Below are 17960 nucleotides of genomic sequence, written 5' to 3'. Positions count from 1 at the left end.
CAGCAATGAATGAATGGAAATCCAAATTCTCTGTAAATGTTCATTAAATTTATTTTAAAAAAATTTAAAAAAACTATACAAATAAGTAAAATTAATAATAATTTAGCATATTTAATCCATGACATTGGATAATTAAAAAATGCTGTTTTGGTTTGGCTTATTTAAACTTTTTATTGTTTTTCATTCAATCATCTATATTTGATTTTATAACATTAATTACAGTTGATTAATTAATTCTAATGTCTCGTCACTTACTGTATATCACCTTTGCCTTCAGCCAGCCTCCCTTCATACTTGTTTGTCCTAAGATTGATTCTGTGTGTAAGGCTTTCCTTTGCTTTTCATGTTAGTCGTCTTACCAAATCCATAGCAGAGTCCGCTATGGATCGGTTCTAACTCAAAGGTAGACAATAATGCCATACCATAATTGTCCTTTTGTGACTGACTTCTGTCACTTAGCATAATTTGTCCTAGTTTCATCCATGTTGTACATTTCACATGATCTTGATTGTTTTTTATTGGTGCATTATACTCCATTGTGCAAATGCAATTTCTTTACCCATTTGCCTGTTGATGGACACTTGAGTTGTACGAAATCTCATTAATCTGCCAAAAGAGCTTTCTTCCTACTTTTTCCCACCTGCCTAAAATTCTAACAAGAGCTGTTTTGAGTTAGGGATTCTAGGAATTCCAGGCTTTATTACTCCAAAAACATACCTTTTTCAGAGACATGTATATTTGTGATGCTTTTTTTAACCCATTGAAATAAAAGTGATGTAAGTTGATCTAGGATACTTTATGTAATTGGCCTACCTGTTTGCGGTGGACTGTGGATGTGACTGTACACATACAATCCTGAGTTGAAAGTTCACATTAGAAACTTATTCTGGTAAAAGGGGAGGGGAGAGAATGACTTTCGTAAGGCCCAAATAAGAATTCTGGAAAATCTCACTGCTCAAATATCTATTTATTCACATAGCTTATCAAATCATTTAACATGCACATGCCTCCTAAACTTAAAATATTAGTTGTCTTAGTGTGAATTTTTCCTTAGACTTTAATATTGACTACTGTAGTGTCAGTGAGAAATATTGTTTGACTTCCCTCCCCCAACCCCCACGAGAACGAAAGAATATGGTCAATATAATGGACTTTCGGGTGTATGAGTTGTCAGCTTGGTTGGGTTGAGAGATTGGGTAACGGGAGTAAGAAAAGAGGATTGTGGAGTAAGATGTGGGAAAGGGGTAAAAGGAAAGAACAGCAGCAGCTGGGAGTGCTGATTATCACACGTCTAGGGCCTGGCAGCACGTGACTTCAGGTCACTTGATGTGCATCTTCAAATATATGCGTAAATGATGTAAGTTTTCCATACTCAGTGTGCTTTTTTAAAAAGTTTTTTTAATGAAAAATTTTAATTAAGTTTTAAAACAATTACTTAGAAACTTATTTTCTTGGAGAGTTACATGTTATGGTAATGTAAGTGATAAAACAAAAATGTAATGATGTACATTCTTAATTTTCTTTGAAGATTTTCTTGGAGCAGAAGAAAATGTTAAAAAGTGGCCTCAACATAGCCCATTTTCGACAGCATGTTTCTATAATTGAAAAAGAAACAAAGGAATACTTTGAAAATTGGGGAGATAGTGGAGAAAAAAGTAAGTAGAGAAAAATTGTTTTGCATTTGTTTTAATATTTCCACTTTCTATTAATAGTGTGCATGTGTGTGTAATACGAACAGTAATTCTTATGAAATCACCTTAAATGTAATGAAAGGACCTGTTATAATTACAATGAAATTAAAGGAAAAAACACACAGAGGATTCAGTGACTAGTTCTGCAATTTAGCAAAACCATCAAGTAATAGCAACACAAATCATGATTAAATTTTGAAATAAGCTGAAGGTAAAAATTGGTACCAGATTACTTTGAGATAAATGGGGGGGAAAAAACCCAACAATACTTTTTTTACTTTCTTTTTTCCCCTTAAGATATATTTAAAAAAAAATTTTATCTTATATTGGTTTTCATACAAAATTTATGTACATTGTGTTTCACACCTACTGTTTTTACTTTCAATGAGCAAGTACAATTTAATGTTGCTTCCTGCTGTGGGTGTGGCAATTCGTTTTGAAGGCCACACTTTATGCAATTCATTATAAATTAGATTGCTAGTACAGCCTCAGGTATGTGGCTCTGTGGCCTAGCAATATAATCAGATTCATTTTTATCTTGTCAAGTTGATGAATGACTCCCTAGAGTATGATCTTTGTGGTGTCTGCCAGGTAGCAGTAGTGATGAGGTGCTTCCTATCATTTGGTTTGTTGTGCTATGTATATCTCTAGACTTTTTTTTAAAATTAATTTTGGTGAACGTTTACAGAGACTTAGGGTTTCCAGTCATTTATTGTTGCACTTTTCTCCCTGCCTACCCCTAGACTTTTTTTTTCCTTTTAGTGATATAAATAGGATGTTGTAGATTTAAGGTTTTGCCTCCATTTTCTTGCACAATGCCTTTACATTTCTAAGAAATACAGTGTCAGAATATGTTTATACTTATAAACAGAATTTGGTTTAGCACCACAACAAGATAAACAACCCAATTGCAAAATGGGCACAGGATATGAACAGACACCTCACCAAAGAAGATGTTCAGATGGTGATCAAACATATGAAGAAATGTTCCAAATCCCTAGCTCTAAGTGAGATGCACATCAGAACAACTGTCATCTCACCTAAGTAAGAATAGCAAAATTCAACAGAGCAGCAAACAACAAATGCTGGTGAGGTTGTGGAGAAACTGGGACCCTTGTCCACTTTTGGTGGTCATGTAAAATGGTACAACTACTCTGGAAGGTGGTATAATGCTTTCTCAAAAAGTTGGAAATAGAAATTCCATTTGACCCAGCAATTCCACTACCAGGAATATACCCTAAAGAGATCAGAACTGCTAGCTAAGTAGACACATGCATACCCATATTTATTGCTTCTTTGTTCACAATAGCAGAGAGTTAGAAACAACCCAAGTACCCATTTACAAGCAAATGGATAGAGAAGCTGTGATATATTCACACATTTGAATACTATGCAGCATTGAAAAATAAAGAACTCATGAAATATACAAAATGGATGACACTGGAGGACATTATGCTGAGTGAAATATCTCAGTCACAAAAGGACAAATACTGCATAAAGCCCCTGTTATAAAACAGGACTGACATGGAGGTTGGGAGGAAACTAAGAAAAGAGGGGATAAATAATGTAAATGGCATTGAAAAAGATGAGGGAGATGACTGCTTAAGCAGAATATATGATTAGGTATTATTTGCATGACAACAGTCCAGAATAAGAGCTGGGGGGAAATTGTATAACAATGAAAGAAATTTTTTTTTCCAAAGAGAAAAGCTAACTGGTGGGGGGAGGGCTGGGTAGGGAGGAAAATGTGTAACAATGAATGAATGAAATCCATGTTCTTGATAAACTTTCATTAAAATCTTAATTTAAAAAATTTAGTTTAGATGATGATGGGGATGTGTTATTCTTTCCTAGATTTGTTTGAAGCTCTTTCTGAGCTAATAATTTTGACAGCCAGCCATTGTTTACACGGAAAGGAAATCCGAAGTCAGCTCAACGAGAAGGTGGCCCAGCTGTACGCAGATTTAGATGGAGGTTTCAGTCACGCGGCCTGGCTGTTGCCTGGCTGGCTGCCCTTACCAAGTTTCAGGTAGGAGACTTTAAACAAGTCAAGCTGCTGTGCTCAGTTACCTATTTAACTTCATGTAATTATTGTTACTGTGCTTAGCTTAACAAATTTAAAAATAAGACTAGTAAGGAAGAAGATGGAAGGAATATACTAAGTCATTATATAGAAAGGAATTGACAGATACAGAGGAATTTAAAGAAATAACATATGAGCAAGAGCCTATGGTTATGAAGGAAGAAGTTCAAGCTGCTTTGAAGGAAACAGCAAAAAAATAAGGCCCCAGGAATAGATGGTATATCAATTGAAGTATTTCAGATAACAAATGTTGCCCTGGATGTGCTCACCAAGTTGTGCCAAGAAATCTGGAGAACAACCACTTGGCCAACTGACTGGAAGAGATCCATATTTGTTCCCATTCCAAAGAAAGGTGACCCAACTGAGTGTGGAAAGTACAGAACAGTGTCATTGATTTCACATGCAAGCAAGATTCTACTGAAGATTATCCAAAAACGATTAGAACAGCACATCAGCAGAGAACTGCCGGAAGTCCAGGCTGGGTTTAGAAGGGGTTGTGGTACTAGGGATATTGTTGCTGATGTTAGATGGATCTTGGCTGAAAGCGGAGAATACGAGAAGAATGTCTATCTGTGTTTCATTGATTATGCAAAGGCATTTGACTGTGTGGATCATAACAAACTGTGGCTGACTCTGAGAAGAATGGGAATCGCAGAACATTTAACTGTGCTAATGCGAAACCTATACTTGGACCAAGAGGCGGTAGTCAGAACAGAGCAGGGTAACACTGCATGGTTCAAAATTGGGAAGGGTGTACGCCAGGGATGCATCCTGTCTCCATACCTTTTCAACCTGTATGCAGAGCAGATTATCCAAGAGGCTGGGCTCTATGAGGAGAATTGTGGCATCAGGATTGGTGGAAGATCTATTAACAATCTGCGTTATGCAGATGACACAACCCTGCTTGCTGAAACTGAGGAGAACCTCATGCACTTGCTGCGAAGGATCAAGGACTGCAGCCTTCAGTATGGACTGAGGCTCAATGTCAAGAAGACAAAATTCTCGCCACTGGACCAATTGGCAGCGTCAGGATGGATGGCGAAGAGATTGAGAGTGTTCACAGCTGCAGTTTGCTCAGCTCCACAGTCAACACTCTTGGCACCAGCAGTCAGGAAATCAAAAAGCGTATCGCGATGGGAAAGTCAGCTGTTAGGGACCTCTCAAAGGTACTCAGGAGCAACAGTGTCTCTGGAGACTAAGGTGCGCCTGATACAGGCCATGGTCTTTGCAATCGCTTGTTATGCATCAGAGAGTTGGACAATGAATAGGGAGGACAGAAGGAGAGTGGATGCTTTTGAGCTGTGGTACTGGAGAAGGGTACTGAATGTACCATGGACTGCCAGGAAAACAAACAGATTCATCTTGGAGAGGATTAAACCAAGCTACTCCTTGGAGGCAAGGATTCTGGGGCTTCGTCTGACATACTTTGGACATGTTGCCAGGAGGGACGGGTCCTTGGAGAGGGGCATCATGCTTGGGAGGGTGGAGGGACAGTGCAGGAGGGGAAGACCCTCTATGAGATGGATTGATTCGGTGACTGGGGTAATCGGGATGGGTGTGTCAGAGGTGGTGTGGTTGGCGCAGGATAGAGCAGGGTTTAGGGCTGTTGTGCATAGGGTCGCTATGAGTCGGAAACGACTCGACGGCACATAACAACAACAACAAGGAAATTGGGATTATTTATGACTACCCTCCCATTAGAAGAAATCATTAAGGTAATTGCATCAATTAATGGTAATTTTTGCCTGTGAATGAGTGTCTGAAAAAAGAAATGAGATTTGTAAATTTTCACTCAAATAAAATCTATTTTAAAAAATTAAAAATATCATTGTAGGTTTTCTTTACATAACTAGCTCATTAGAGGTAAACTTCAGTTGAATGAAAAGGTGATTTGTTGTTTACCTGTTTCATAAAACCTACTTTTCTCACATATCCTTCGTCAAGCCTTGGACTTTATCTCGTAGTAGTTTAACTATCTTCTAGGCCATTTGTTTGAAAGAGTCAAGTATTGGTGCTTGTATTTCATTTTCTATTTGTGTCTTTTGTAACTGTACTGTACTTTCCTTAAGGGCAAGAACTATCTCTAATACAAAGTAGCATTGCTTATAGAATTTGACATATGGTTTACTGCCTTGCATATGGATGGGCTTCTTGTACCTCTAATTGATTTCATTTCTACATAGATAAGGGATGGAGAGAGAAGTTAAATCGATATTTCCTTTCTCTTCTGTTCTTCCACTTCTGTCTAGTTTATACATGAGAGTGTAGTGGGAGTGAAAGGAAGCCAATAGAGGTGCCATGGAATTATTTAGAATTCACAATTACATTTTTAAGGAAATTTGCAGTTTCCATACTGCATACATAATTATAATATCCAGCCTTGGATTTGGTCTAGAATGAGTAGGGTTGCTATGAGTTGTGGTTGATTTGATGGCACCTGATAACCATCACTACAACCTGGTTATTTACAAAATTAATTTGATGCTAAAACCTACTACTTCTTGTTCTTGTTATGTACTGTTGAGTCAGAACTGACTCATAGCTGACCCTCTAGTGGGTTTTCAAAGGCTGTAAATCAGACAGGAGTGGTTTGCTCATCTTTTGCAGAGCAGGTAGTGATTTGAACTGCCTGCCTCTGAGTTGGCAGTGAAACTCCCTTCCCACTGGACCGCCAGAGCTCCCCTAGAAATTATTGCTCATTTAAAGAAATTAATTTTCATATTTGAATTACAGACGCAGGGACAGAGCTCACCGAGAGATCAAGAATATTTTCTATAAGGCTATCCAGAAACGCAGACAATCTGAGGGAAAAGTTGATGACATTCTCCAAACTTTACTAGAGTCTACATACAAGTAAGAGCCATTCCATTCTAATACTAAGGAGAACAAGAAATTATGTTGTTAATACTAAGTAGAACAAGAAATTATGTTGTTAAAACACAGATAAAGAATATTCTCAGTTTAAAAATAAATTATACTGGCAAAACAAATTGGTATCTGCAACTCTTGGACTTTTTCAATGGAAGAGGCATACATTTCTGGAATTCTATTCCTTATTGGAATCCTAGTTTGCAAGTAAATTGGCTGTTGAAGTCTTCCTTATTGGAATCCTAGTTTGCAAGTAAACTGGCTGCTGAAGTCTTCTGTAATAATTGTTAGTTTTTTGTTAGTTTATCTCTATTCCTTAAGGAAAAAAGAATTCTGACTTCTAACAGACAAATGGGGACAAATTGTTATTTCTGAAAAATTTCAATCATTTTGACGCTTCCCCCTAAAGGTCTATATTTAATTGAATTTTCCCACTATTTCTTTGTTATACAGACTTGAAAAATTCTAGGTCACATTAATGGATTTGATAATTAGAGCCAATGAACTATTTCTGTCATATACTTTTAAAAATTTGAGTTGCTTTGGAGGCTCCAGAATTTGAACCTCTTTTTGAAAATCCAGACCTAGAATGTGTCTGCTAAAATGCTCTGTGCCTGTGTGTTTTCATCCTGTAGAAATGGGCGTCCTTTGACAGATGATGAAGTAGCAGGGATGCTGATTGGCTTGCTCTTGGCAGGACAGCATACATCCTCAACCACCAGTGCTTGGTTGGGCTTCTTTTTGGCTAGAGACAAAATGCTTCAAGACAAATGTTATTTAGAACAGAAAACAGTGTGTGGAGAGGATCTGCCTCCTTTAAATTATGACCAGGTTTGTGCAATTTTCATTTTCTTTGCTGCTTTATTACTTTGAATATCCATGGCTCTTATATACAAAGAGGAATTGGATGTTTTCTGTTTACATTAAATTCCTTAACTCCTGTCCTTGTAGAGAATTCTTCCCACTGTCCATGAAATGTCTCCGTTTATTTGTCCATTAAACTTTATTTGAATTTAGTGCCTTGGAGATATTTTGAAGTGTCTTCCTTGGTATTTTTTAAGTTAAGAAATAATCCCCCTACATTAGTAATCTTATCTTAAATAAGAAATAATTCCCAGAGGCACGGGGTTCAAATCCACCAGTTTCTCTGCTGAAGAAGCAGGGACAATCTCCTCCTGTACCAGTACCAGTCAGATCCGATTTGATGGTACACACACACACACACAAAAAAAGAAAGAAATAATGACAAGTATATACTAAAACTTTACTCCAATATGCCTCTATTGCCTGTTGCCTTTGTACTATTATTGTCATACAATCATTATTCATTAGAAGCCCTCTTGAGAATTTTGTTGTCACTCTTAGTTATCTGATAGCTTAGTCTATAGAGAGTTGTCCTATCAACCTGGAGGTCTTACCTGTGGTGGTTCAAAACCATCAGTAGCTCTGCAGGAGAAAGGTGGATGATCTCTTCCCAAGTGTTTTATAGCCTCAGAAACCCAGTGGAGAATCAGCTATGAGTCAGTTCATACTTGACAACAATGAATTTAGTTTTCAGTTAGTTATCTACTGCTGTTTTAAACAGAAATGCCACAAGTAGATAGCTTTCACAAGGAGAAATTTATTTTCATTGTTTCAGATCCTAAAAGTCTGAATTGAGGGTGCTTCCTCTAGTGGAAGGTAGAAGAATCTAACCTTTTAAATTATGATGTTGGTGAAGAGAAATGAAAAGAGAGTGAGCTATCAAAAGAACAAACATATCTGTCTTATAGGAAATGCAACCAGGATGCTCTTTGGCAACAAGGGTGTTCATCATCCTCATATATTTTGGTCATGTTGTTAGGAGGTGCCAGTGTTGAGAAAAAAAGGCATCATGCTGGGAAAAGTAGAGCGTCATTGCTGAAGAAGATCCTCAGCAGATGGATTGTTACAGCGATTACAATAGTAGATTGGAACATGGCTATGAGCTTGGCAGATTGTTGGAATGGTGCAGGAGACGGCAAAATTTCCGGCTGTTGTTTGTAGGGTTGCCATGAGTTATAGTCAACTCAATGGGGATACTACATCTCCTGAGCTATAGTCAGAGGTTAAGACTTAAAACATTTTAGCACATTACTTGAGAATACTAGCCTAGCCAAGTTAGACATATTGTTAGACATTTTGCTCTTGATTTAGTTCCAACTCATAGGCCATCAGGGGAGACTATTCCATCTTTTTATTTTGGGTGAATTTTTATATTCAAACACTAGAGAAGTGTGGTCTCTGGGTCAGCAGCACAACTCTATGGACTACACCATATTTGATCCATAACAACATACAACACCAAACGACTGAGAAAGTTGACATATAAAATTCACCATTACAGTTAGTCAGAGATGAGATAATTAGAATCTTCCTGGATCTCTTTTGAGTCCATACGTAGCCTTGTATGTGTATAATGCTTTCTAGATTTCAGTAATTTGTCAGAGTTTTAGGGGGACTTCTCATTCTCATTTTTCCCTTAATTTTTTTCCCCTCTGACTCTTATTAGTCCCATCTGATATTATTATCTTAGACAGCTGATATCTGAAACAGTTTTTGGTAATTGTTTTTGACAAAAGCTCAAGGATAAGCCCATGCTGAGAGAGCTCTGGGTCAGAACAAATAAAGACAAGCCCAGAGAATGGACTTTTCCAAGGAGCATCCAGATAAGTTTATATTGTGGCAGAGCTCTGCTTAGGGCATTTTGGAGTGCTCCAAGCCTGTCCTATCTCCATTAATTATTGCTAGGTTTGCGAGGTTGCTATAGAATTACAGAGGGAGATGAGAGTAGTGCATGCTACAGTGCCATAAAGCAGTTCTTATTAAATTCAGGTGTTTTCCTTGAATAAACTTTTCCACTGTTTGAAGCCTTGAAAGTTTACAAACAAAAAGTTTACAAACTGTTTATGACAGTTTTTGTTGGAAAGTAATTTTTGAGGAGCAGATTGTTGAAGGTCCTTATTGTGCGTACCACTTGAAAGATGATCTCTCTCCCTGTTATCTTCTCCATCCTTTGCCCTTTTTGACCAGAACTAACTTACGCATTGCTGTCAAGTTGGAACCAACTCATAGCAGACCCTCCATTGGTTTTCTGAGGCTGTAAATTGTATGGATGCAGATTTCCTCCCAAAGAGACAAGATAATTTTTGTCACTCTATCTAGTCTGGTTACTTCTGCATTTCACCAAGGACATATATAATCTTTTACTAACTAAATAATTGAAAGTACTTTTTATACTGTTGGGGTATATTAAATATTTGCAAAAAATCAGAATTCTTTCCCCTTCCTTTTTAGCTCAAGGATCTTAGTTTACTTGATCGTTGTATTAAGGAAACATTAAGACTTCGACCTCCTATAATGACCATGATGAGAATGGCCAAAACGCCCCAGGTGAGTCTCTGGGCTAAATGCCCTGTCTCTTTTTTTCTACTGAAGCTCAACATCAAGAAGATAAAGATTCTTACCACATGGCCAATTGGCAGCACTATTATAGATGGAGAAGAAATTGAGGTTGTTAGCAATTACAGCTTGCTCGGATCCACAGTGAAAACTTTTAATACCAGAAGTCAGAAAATTAAGACAAATTGCATTGGGAAAATCTGCTGTCATGAATCTCTCCAGAGTGCTGAAGAGCAACAGTGTCAGTCTAGATAGAAAGATATGCCTGATCCAGGCCATGGTTTTTTCCAATTACTTGTTATGCTTCAGAAAGTTGGACAATAACTAAGGATGCCAGAAGAATAGATGCCTTCGAGTTATGGTGCTGGAGAAGAGTCTTGAACATATCATGGACTGCCAAGAAAACAAATACATCTGTCTTGGAGAGGTTGAAACCAACTTTCACCTTGGAGGCTAGGATTTTGAAGCTCTGCCTCATTTACTTTGGGCACATCACCAGAATAGCTCAGTCCTTGGAGAAGGACATTGTGCTTGGAAGGGTGTACAGACAGCGCAGGAGAGGGAGATCCCTGATGAGATGGATTGATACAGTAACTGGGGAGATGGGAGTTGGTATGTCAGAGTGAATGAGACTGGCTCAGGACAGGGAAGGGTTCAGAGCTGCTGTACATAGAGTCACTGTGCATCTCAGGTGACTCAACCAATAACATTCTGTGACACGTTTGGAAGCAGGAATGGCATCCATTTCCTAAATAGCGTACTTCCAGAAACTCTATGAACTTTGATAAATGTTGATAGTTGCAGAGGGCCTTCAGGCCTTTTGTTCATAGGATTGCTATGAGTCATGCTCTATTTGAAGGCAATCAACAACAATTATATATATACACACACACACACACACACATATATCAATGATAATTATCACACTTCTGTAATTTTTATATTTACATATTCTAGAAATTTTATTTCATAATTTTATGTTAATATTATTTTTATTTAGGATTTTCACATGTGACTCTTATTTCTTTTGTTATTTTAAGTAAAGTAGTTGTAAAAATATGAAAAGTGCAGGAGTATATAAATTAAACCAGGCTTCCTGAAATGCTGCCCTTATCTCAAAGGCATTATGCTTGAGGAGCATCATGTATGGAATGCTCAGGGCTTTTGTGGCTTTATTTTCATCCTCAAGTGGGTGTCAGTGGATGGGACTTGCAGATGAATTGGGGGTCTCTGGCTCTTAGTCCACCAGCATTTGGGTGTGCTGGTATTTAAAAGTGCCATAGGGCCCTCAGGCATTTGGCCCTTGGGCCAAATGATAATTGATTTGGGAATCAATATTTTAAGTGGTACAGTAGTGATTTGTCTATTTGCCCTACTGAAGCAACTTAGAGTTGCTATGATGATGGAAAATTGCCATAGGTGTGTCAAACACCGTAATTGGCTACCCACATGGGCAGTGTTTGGTGGGGCTTCTAGATTGATTCAGGTTTGGAAGCAGGAGTGGCATCCACTTCCTAAACCACATGCCTCTTGGAAATCTATGAACTTGGAGAAATGATGATAGTTATAGAAAGGCTGTAGGTCTTTTGTTCATCTTTTGTTCATATTGGGCCCGAGGGCCTAGTGTTGTTCTTGTGGAGGAACATTCTAAGTTGTACAGCACTCTTCTGTCAATTTGCTGTACTGAGGTAATCTGGGTTTGCTGTGAAGCTGAACCTTGCATCATTGGGGGTCAAATGCCATAATGGCTGACCATGGTGGACAGTGTTTGGTGGAGTTCCCAGATTAAGACTGGTTTGGAAGCAGGAGTGGCATCCACTTCCTAAACCACATGCTGGCTTCAGGCTTTGGTTCATAGGGTTACTATGAGTCATGTTCAACTTGATGGCAGTCAACAGCAACAGCTTCCAGTCCAACATTGGGCAATTTAGGAGTAATACTGCATTAAAATATTATCTTGGCTAGCTTAGTCATTGAACTGGGAGCTCTCTGGTGGCTTTAGTGGTAAGAAATTGCATTGCCAAGGGAGCTCTGGTGGTTAGTTGTAAGAAGCTGCACTACAATCCCAGTGCTATGTAGTTCAAATCCACCTGTTGCTCTGCTGGAGAAGGAGAGACAATCTCCTCCTGTACCCGGATGGAGAAGGAGGGGCAATCCCCTCCTGTACCAGTCAGATCTGATTTGACATTATACACACAAAAAAGAATTTTTAAAACCAAAAACTAAAAAAAAAAAAAAAAGACATTACACTGCCAACCCAAAGGTTCAAATCCATGAGTGGCGGCATGGGAGAAAGATGAGTAATCTCTTCCTATGTAATTAACTGCCTCTGAAAACTTGATGGAAGGTCATCTATGGGTTGCTTCCAACTCATGGGTGCACAACAATCACTGAGCTAGATTTGACATATATGCATTTTATACATATTACTGCATGACACTGGTGTTACCTGGTAGATTATTTTTAAATTACCTAATGTGCTGCTTTCTTTTGTAGACTGTGGCAGGGTATACCATTCCTCCAGGTCATCAGGTGTGTGTGTCTCCTACTGTCAACCAAAGACTTAAGGACTCATGGGTAGAACGCTTGGACTTTAATCCTGATCGCTATTTACAGGACAACCCAGCATCAGGAGAGAAGTTTGCCTATGTGCCATTTGGAGCTGGTAAGAGACGACATTTTGATCTTAACTATCTAACATCAGTGATAAATTTGTTGCCGTGAAAAATAATCCATGTGATTTTTTTCATTTCTTTATTAGGGATATCCCTGGTATTTTGGGATCTTTGACTTTTGAAAGTTGTTTGTTGTTGTTGTTATGTGCCATCGAGTCGTTTGCGACTCATAGCGACCCTATGTACAACAGCCCTAAACCGTACTCTATCCTGTGCCAATCTCATTGCCTCTGACACACCCATCCCGATTACCCTCAGTCACTGAATCAATCCACCTCATAGAGGGCCTTCCCCTCCTGCGCTGTCCCTCTACTCTACCCAGCATGATGTCCCTCTCTAAAGACCTGTCTCTCCTTACAACATGTCCAAAGTATGTCAGACGAAGCCCCAGAATCCTTGCCTCTCCAAGGAGCAGCCTGGTTTAATCCTCTTTATGATGAATCTGTTTGTTTTCTTGGCAGTCCATGGTACATTCAATACTCTTCTCCAGCACCACAGCTCAAAGGCATCAATTCTCCTTCTATCCTCCCTAGTCATTGTCCAACTCTCTGATGCATAACAAGTGATTGCAAAAACCATGGCCTGTATCAAACAATGTTATAAAGGCAAAGTGGCTATGAAATTTAAACCTGAAAAAACAAGGCAAAGTAGATAGGAACAGCATTATATAAGGAATCTCAGTATGCCCTTTATTACAAATGAAATTTTTTTTTCCTTCTACTTTGCCTTGTTTTTTCAGGTCTAAATTTCATAGCCTCTTTCCCTTTATAACATTGTTTAAAGTTCTTACACTGTTTAAAGTTCTTAGTGGATTTGTTCTGAAGAAGTATAGAAAGCTATTCAGATGATTATTTCAAGCTGAAACAGCATTTTAAGAAAACCCAAAGGCATATTTTTAAAAATGTACTTTCTGGATCATTAGTCAACTTTATGCTTCCTTGTAAATAGCTTTATGAGAAAATACTCTTTAAATTTGGGTGCATTTGTTTAGACTTATGAACCTTTACAATTCTAGTAGATGCTGTTTTTCCAGTAGTATAACCATAGGTACCTACATTCAGCTACATTGTGACTGACTTAGTAATAGGTCATTCCAGTAGTAGATAGATTTGTGGTCCTATCTGTCCCCAAGTTATGAAGATGTTCATTTCCATTCTTCTAAAAAAACAAGGCTTAATAACATTTTACATTTATTCTATATTAAAATGTGGTGCTTTTCATGTTTATGTTGCAGTTTGTGATGCACCCTGAGCTATTTATTGTTGATTCAGTTTGTTATTAAAAATAATCTATTAGTCTTCTTATAAATATTACCTTCCAAGTTGCTTGTTTTAAAATATTGTTCGTAAATGCTCATCTAAAATGTGGATTCTTTAAGATCACACTAAATAAAAACACTTAGTATTTGGTAATAATGTATCTGATAAAGGACTTATATCTAAAATTTTTAGAATATTCCAACACCTCAACAAGAAAAAGGTAACTGTCCAATCACAAAATTGGGCACAGGATATGACAAACACTTAACCAAAGAGGATAGTCAGATCACACACAAACACATGAAGAAATGTTCAAAATCCCTAGCTATAGCAGAGATACAACAACTATGAGAAATCATCTCTTCCCAGCAACGATAGCAAAGTTCAATAGGGCAGCAAACAACAAGTGCTAATGAGGGTGTGGAGAGATTGGAACATAACACAACATAGGGGAGCCTTGAGGACATTATGCTAAGTGAAATAATCACAGTCACAGAAGGATAAATATTGTATAACATCGCTGTTAGAAAATAGGAGAGACATGAACGTTTGTTGGAGAGAGAATGGGGAAAGAGTGGATAGATCATGAACATCATCTGCATTAGAACAGATGAGGGGAAGAACTGATTATGTTTATATTAGGAATACATGATTATATTAGGAATACATGATTATGTATTAAATGTATGAGAACAGTCTGGAACAAGGGGTGCATTGTGAGGTAGGCTAGGGGAGGAAGGAGGAGGGATGAGGGGAAAACTGCAACAATGAATAAATTAACAGCAAAGCACTTTGGTAAACAATTTATGCTAATTTTTCCCATTTAACCCTCACAAGTAATTATCTTCATTTTTCGAGAAGGACGCTAAGGCTTACAGACATTAAGTTTTCTCACTTCCAGTTTGGCTTATTACATTCCTTTTAAAGCTTTCTTTAGTAGTTGAGCTGACTACTGTGCAATTTTGGGAGGTCCAAGAATTTGGAAGTTATCCATTCTAGTTGAAATACTTCTGACATCCTCTTGTATAAATCTTACCTTACTTTTAGATCATGTATATTTCCTTTTAAAATATACAAATTGTATTTTACATTATTATATTTCCTCCAATACTAATGAGGAAATATCCAGTTAGAATTTTGCCATGAGTACCATACAGACCCAGATTCTCCCGTTAACGTTTTACTGTACTTATGTGTTATTTGTCCATCCATCAATTAATTTTACTTTTAGATGCATTACGATTACAGGCATCAGTGAACTTTCTAAATACCTAGCTTGCATATAATTAACTGCTGCACTTTTAGGTCTCTTTTGAGCTAAAATTATGTACAATGTAATTCTCAAATCTTAAGTTGATATTTAGTGAGTTTTGACAAGTAAAAATACTTGGATAACTTCAATTGAGTCAAATTTATTGATATATTTTATTTATTTATTGCTTTCTGACCCTATCTTATCTGTAAGAAAATATTTTTTCTTCTCTTCAGTTAAAACTTAGGGTTTCTACATTTATATCTCTATGATTATCTTGAATTAATTTTTTACTTTAGTGTGAGGTGAGAACTGAGGTTATTTCTTTGTTAGATAGGTATTCTAACACCATGTGTTGAAAAGATTTTTTCCCTCCTAATAGGTATTCTAACACCATGTGTTGAAAAGATTTTTTTCCTCCTAGTGCCTTTATTGATGATAAAAAACCCAGATAAGCTCTCAAACTCATTGAGTTGAAATAAATTCATAACTGAGCCATCAGAGTATTTCTGAGGCTGTAAATCACATGAGAGATTGCCCATCTTTTGGCAGAGCTGCTGATAGATTGGAATTGCCTTTCGGTTAGCAGTGCCACTCCCTACACAACAGCATCAATGCTCCCTTTGCCAATATTCAAGTAACCGTAAATACTGAGGGCTCATGATTCCATTGATCTTTTTGTACAAAAGGTTATTATGAATTGGAGGCAACTGTAGCACCTTTAACATACTACAGTGTGTATGTTAGGTAGATGTGGCTTTATAATAGTATATCTTTTAAGCCTGCCAGTTGAAATGCACCCACTTTGTTCTCTTCCAGTTGAAATGTACCCACTTTGTTCTTTCCCAGAGTTCTTTGGCTATTCTGAGCCCTTGGTTTTTCTGTATGTTTTGTTGTTAAAAGCAGTTGTAAATTTTATAAGACCTTTAATAATTCTCAGTAGGCCATGCTCACACTTTGGATATTTGATATTCCATTTTCTTTCACCAGGTATCACTTTTAATAGCATTTCAAGTTTTGATTGGAATGTTCATACTGACTTTTAACCAGGGCCCTCTAGAGAGAGAGCTAAATAAGAATACTTCTAGTATATTCTTAAACTTGATTGCCATGCTCTGGTTTAAATTATCTAAGAACCCTTTTCCCCTCTCTTCTAAAAGTAGATAATGGAAATACCTAGTTATATTCCTGTTTCATATATGAATCACTCTAGCATTAAAGACATGAGAAGAATATAAAATAATTCCTATGAAAACTTTTTTGTTTCTTCCCACAGGGCGTCATCGTTGCATTGGGGAGAACTTTGCCTATGTTCAAATCAAGACAATTTGGTCCACTATGCTTCGTTTATATGAATTTGAACTCATTGATGGATATTTTCCCACTGTGAATTATACAACCATGATTCACACCCCTGAAAGACCAATTATTCGGTACAAACGAAGATCAAAATAAAAAAAAGGTGGCAAGAACTAATGTGTGAAACATCACTGTCAGCTGCAAAGCATTTGAAGATAATGAAGTTTACAATCCAACTCTTAGTGTACAATTTTTTGACTGTACTATTTGAAAATCATGATTTAAGATATTTACATTTCATCAACTGAATAAGTCCACCAGTTCTGGTGGTATTTCAAGTATTTTGTAATAGTTTCTGATGAGTACTTTTTACATGTAAAGGAGTAAAGAGTAGTGAGAAAGAACTACTGTCTATGGGACATCTAGGTATTTGGCATAATTTTAAGTAACCTAATTAAAACTTCTGGGTACCAATTATAAAAGCATAAATAATTTTTGGAAATTAAACACAAGACATTCCAATCTTTGATTAATCATTTAAGGTATAGAAAGCCCAGTGAAATACTTGGAAGCCTTGGCTTATTAATTTACGCACTACTTTGTATGTGTAGAGGGTAGGGAGGGTAGGGAGTTCCTATCAGTTCTAAAGCCCTTGTGAAGAGAGAATATTGGATATGATGATACTCAATGAGATTATACTGGAGAAGAGTACCATCTGAAATTATTGCTGGGAGTACCGTCAATAAGAAATGAGCTCCCCCCCCCAAAAAAGAAGTGAGCCCTCTCATTTCATGCTTATAACTTAGTATTTTCTAAATATATAAGTAAAATATGTGTGCATATAAATGTATATATAGAAGAGCGCTGGTGGTCTAGTAGTGAGAACTTATGATGCAGTTCCATAGAGAAGTGGTTTGAATCCACCAACTGCTTTGCAGAAGGACGGGCAATCTCCTGCGTGATTTACTGCCTCTGAAGACATGCTGGGGGTTTAGGTATGAGTTGGTTTCGCCTCAGTGGTATACAACACACACATATATAAATAATATTGTTAAAAAGTGCTCATTTAACTCTTATCTAATTATTAAATACTATGTCGGTACCTATCTGGTGGAAAACTTAACCTGGTTCCACAAGGTTGTCTGTGTAGAACTATAAAATAAAGTGTTCAGGGATAATCTTTTTCTCTGTAATTCAAGGCTATTTCCTGTTTCCTCCCTCAAGTCTAATTAGGAATGTTTCCATTTCTATCTGACACTGAATTGATTCTGCATTAGTAGGGTAAGGGTGAGTGACATTAAGCAGGGTCCTTGAATCCAGTCAACTTCTGTAAAGTCCGTGTGTAAGATTCAACTTCATTTACAACTTTGGGCAAACCAGATGCAATCCCAGTAACTTGATTTTACTAGATAA

General features: G+C 37.3%; 1 protein-coding gene across 1 annotated transcript in view; it reads left to right on the top strand.

Moving 5' to 3' along the window:
* LOC102845320 (lanosterol 14-alpha demethylase-like) overlaps nt 1-16778 on the top strand; it is a 26013-nt gene extending 9235 nt beyond the window's left edge. Inside the window, exons 4-10 of the mRNA XM_006891463.1 lie at nt 1529-1655; nt 3546-3720; nt 6508-6627; nt 7278-7473; nt 9958-10053; nt 12559-12727; nt 16525-16778. Coding sequence (XP_006891525.1) covers nt 1529-1655; nt 3546-3720; nt 6508-6627; nt 7278-7473; nt 9958-10053; nt 12559-12727; nt 16525-16703 — 1062 coding nt within the window. The 3' untranslated portion in view covers nt 16704-16778. The remainder of the gene's footprint in view (nt 1-1528; nt 1656-3545; nt 3721-6507; nt 6628-7277; nt 7474-9957; nt 10054-12558; nt 12728-16524) is intronic.
* Nucleotides 16779-17960: the final 1182 nt, after the last annotated feature.

This window comes from Elephantulus edwardii, unplaced genomic scaffold (assembly GCF_000299155.1).
Source record: "Elephantulus edwardii isolate Elephantulus edwardi_28Jun2011 unplaced genomic scaffold, EleEdw1.0 scaffold00098, whole genome shotgun sequence".
In the NCBI taxonomy this organism is placed as follows: Eukaryota; Metazoa; Chordata; class Mammalia; order Macroscelidea; family Macroscelididae; genus Elephantulus; species Elephantulus edwardii.
Note: the sequence above shows the minus strand (reverse complement) of the source record. Positions and strands in the feature narration are given on the sequence as shown.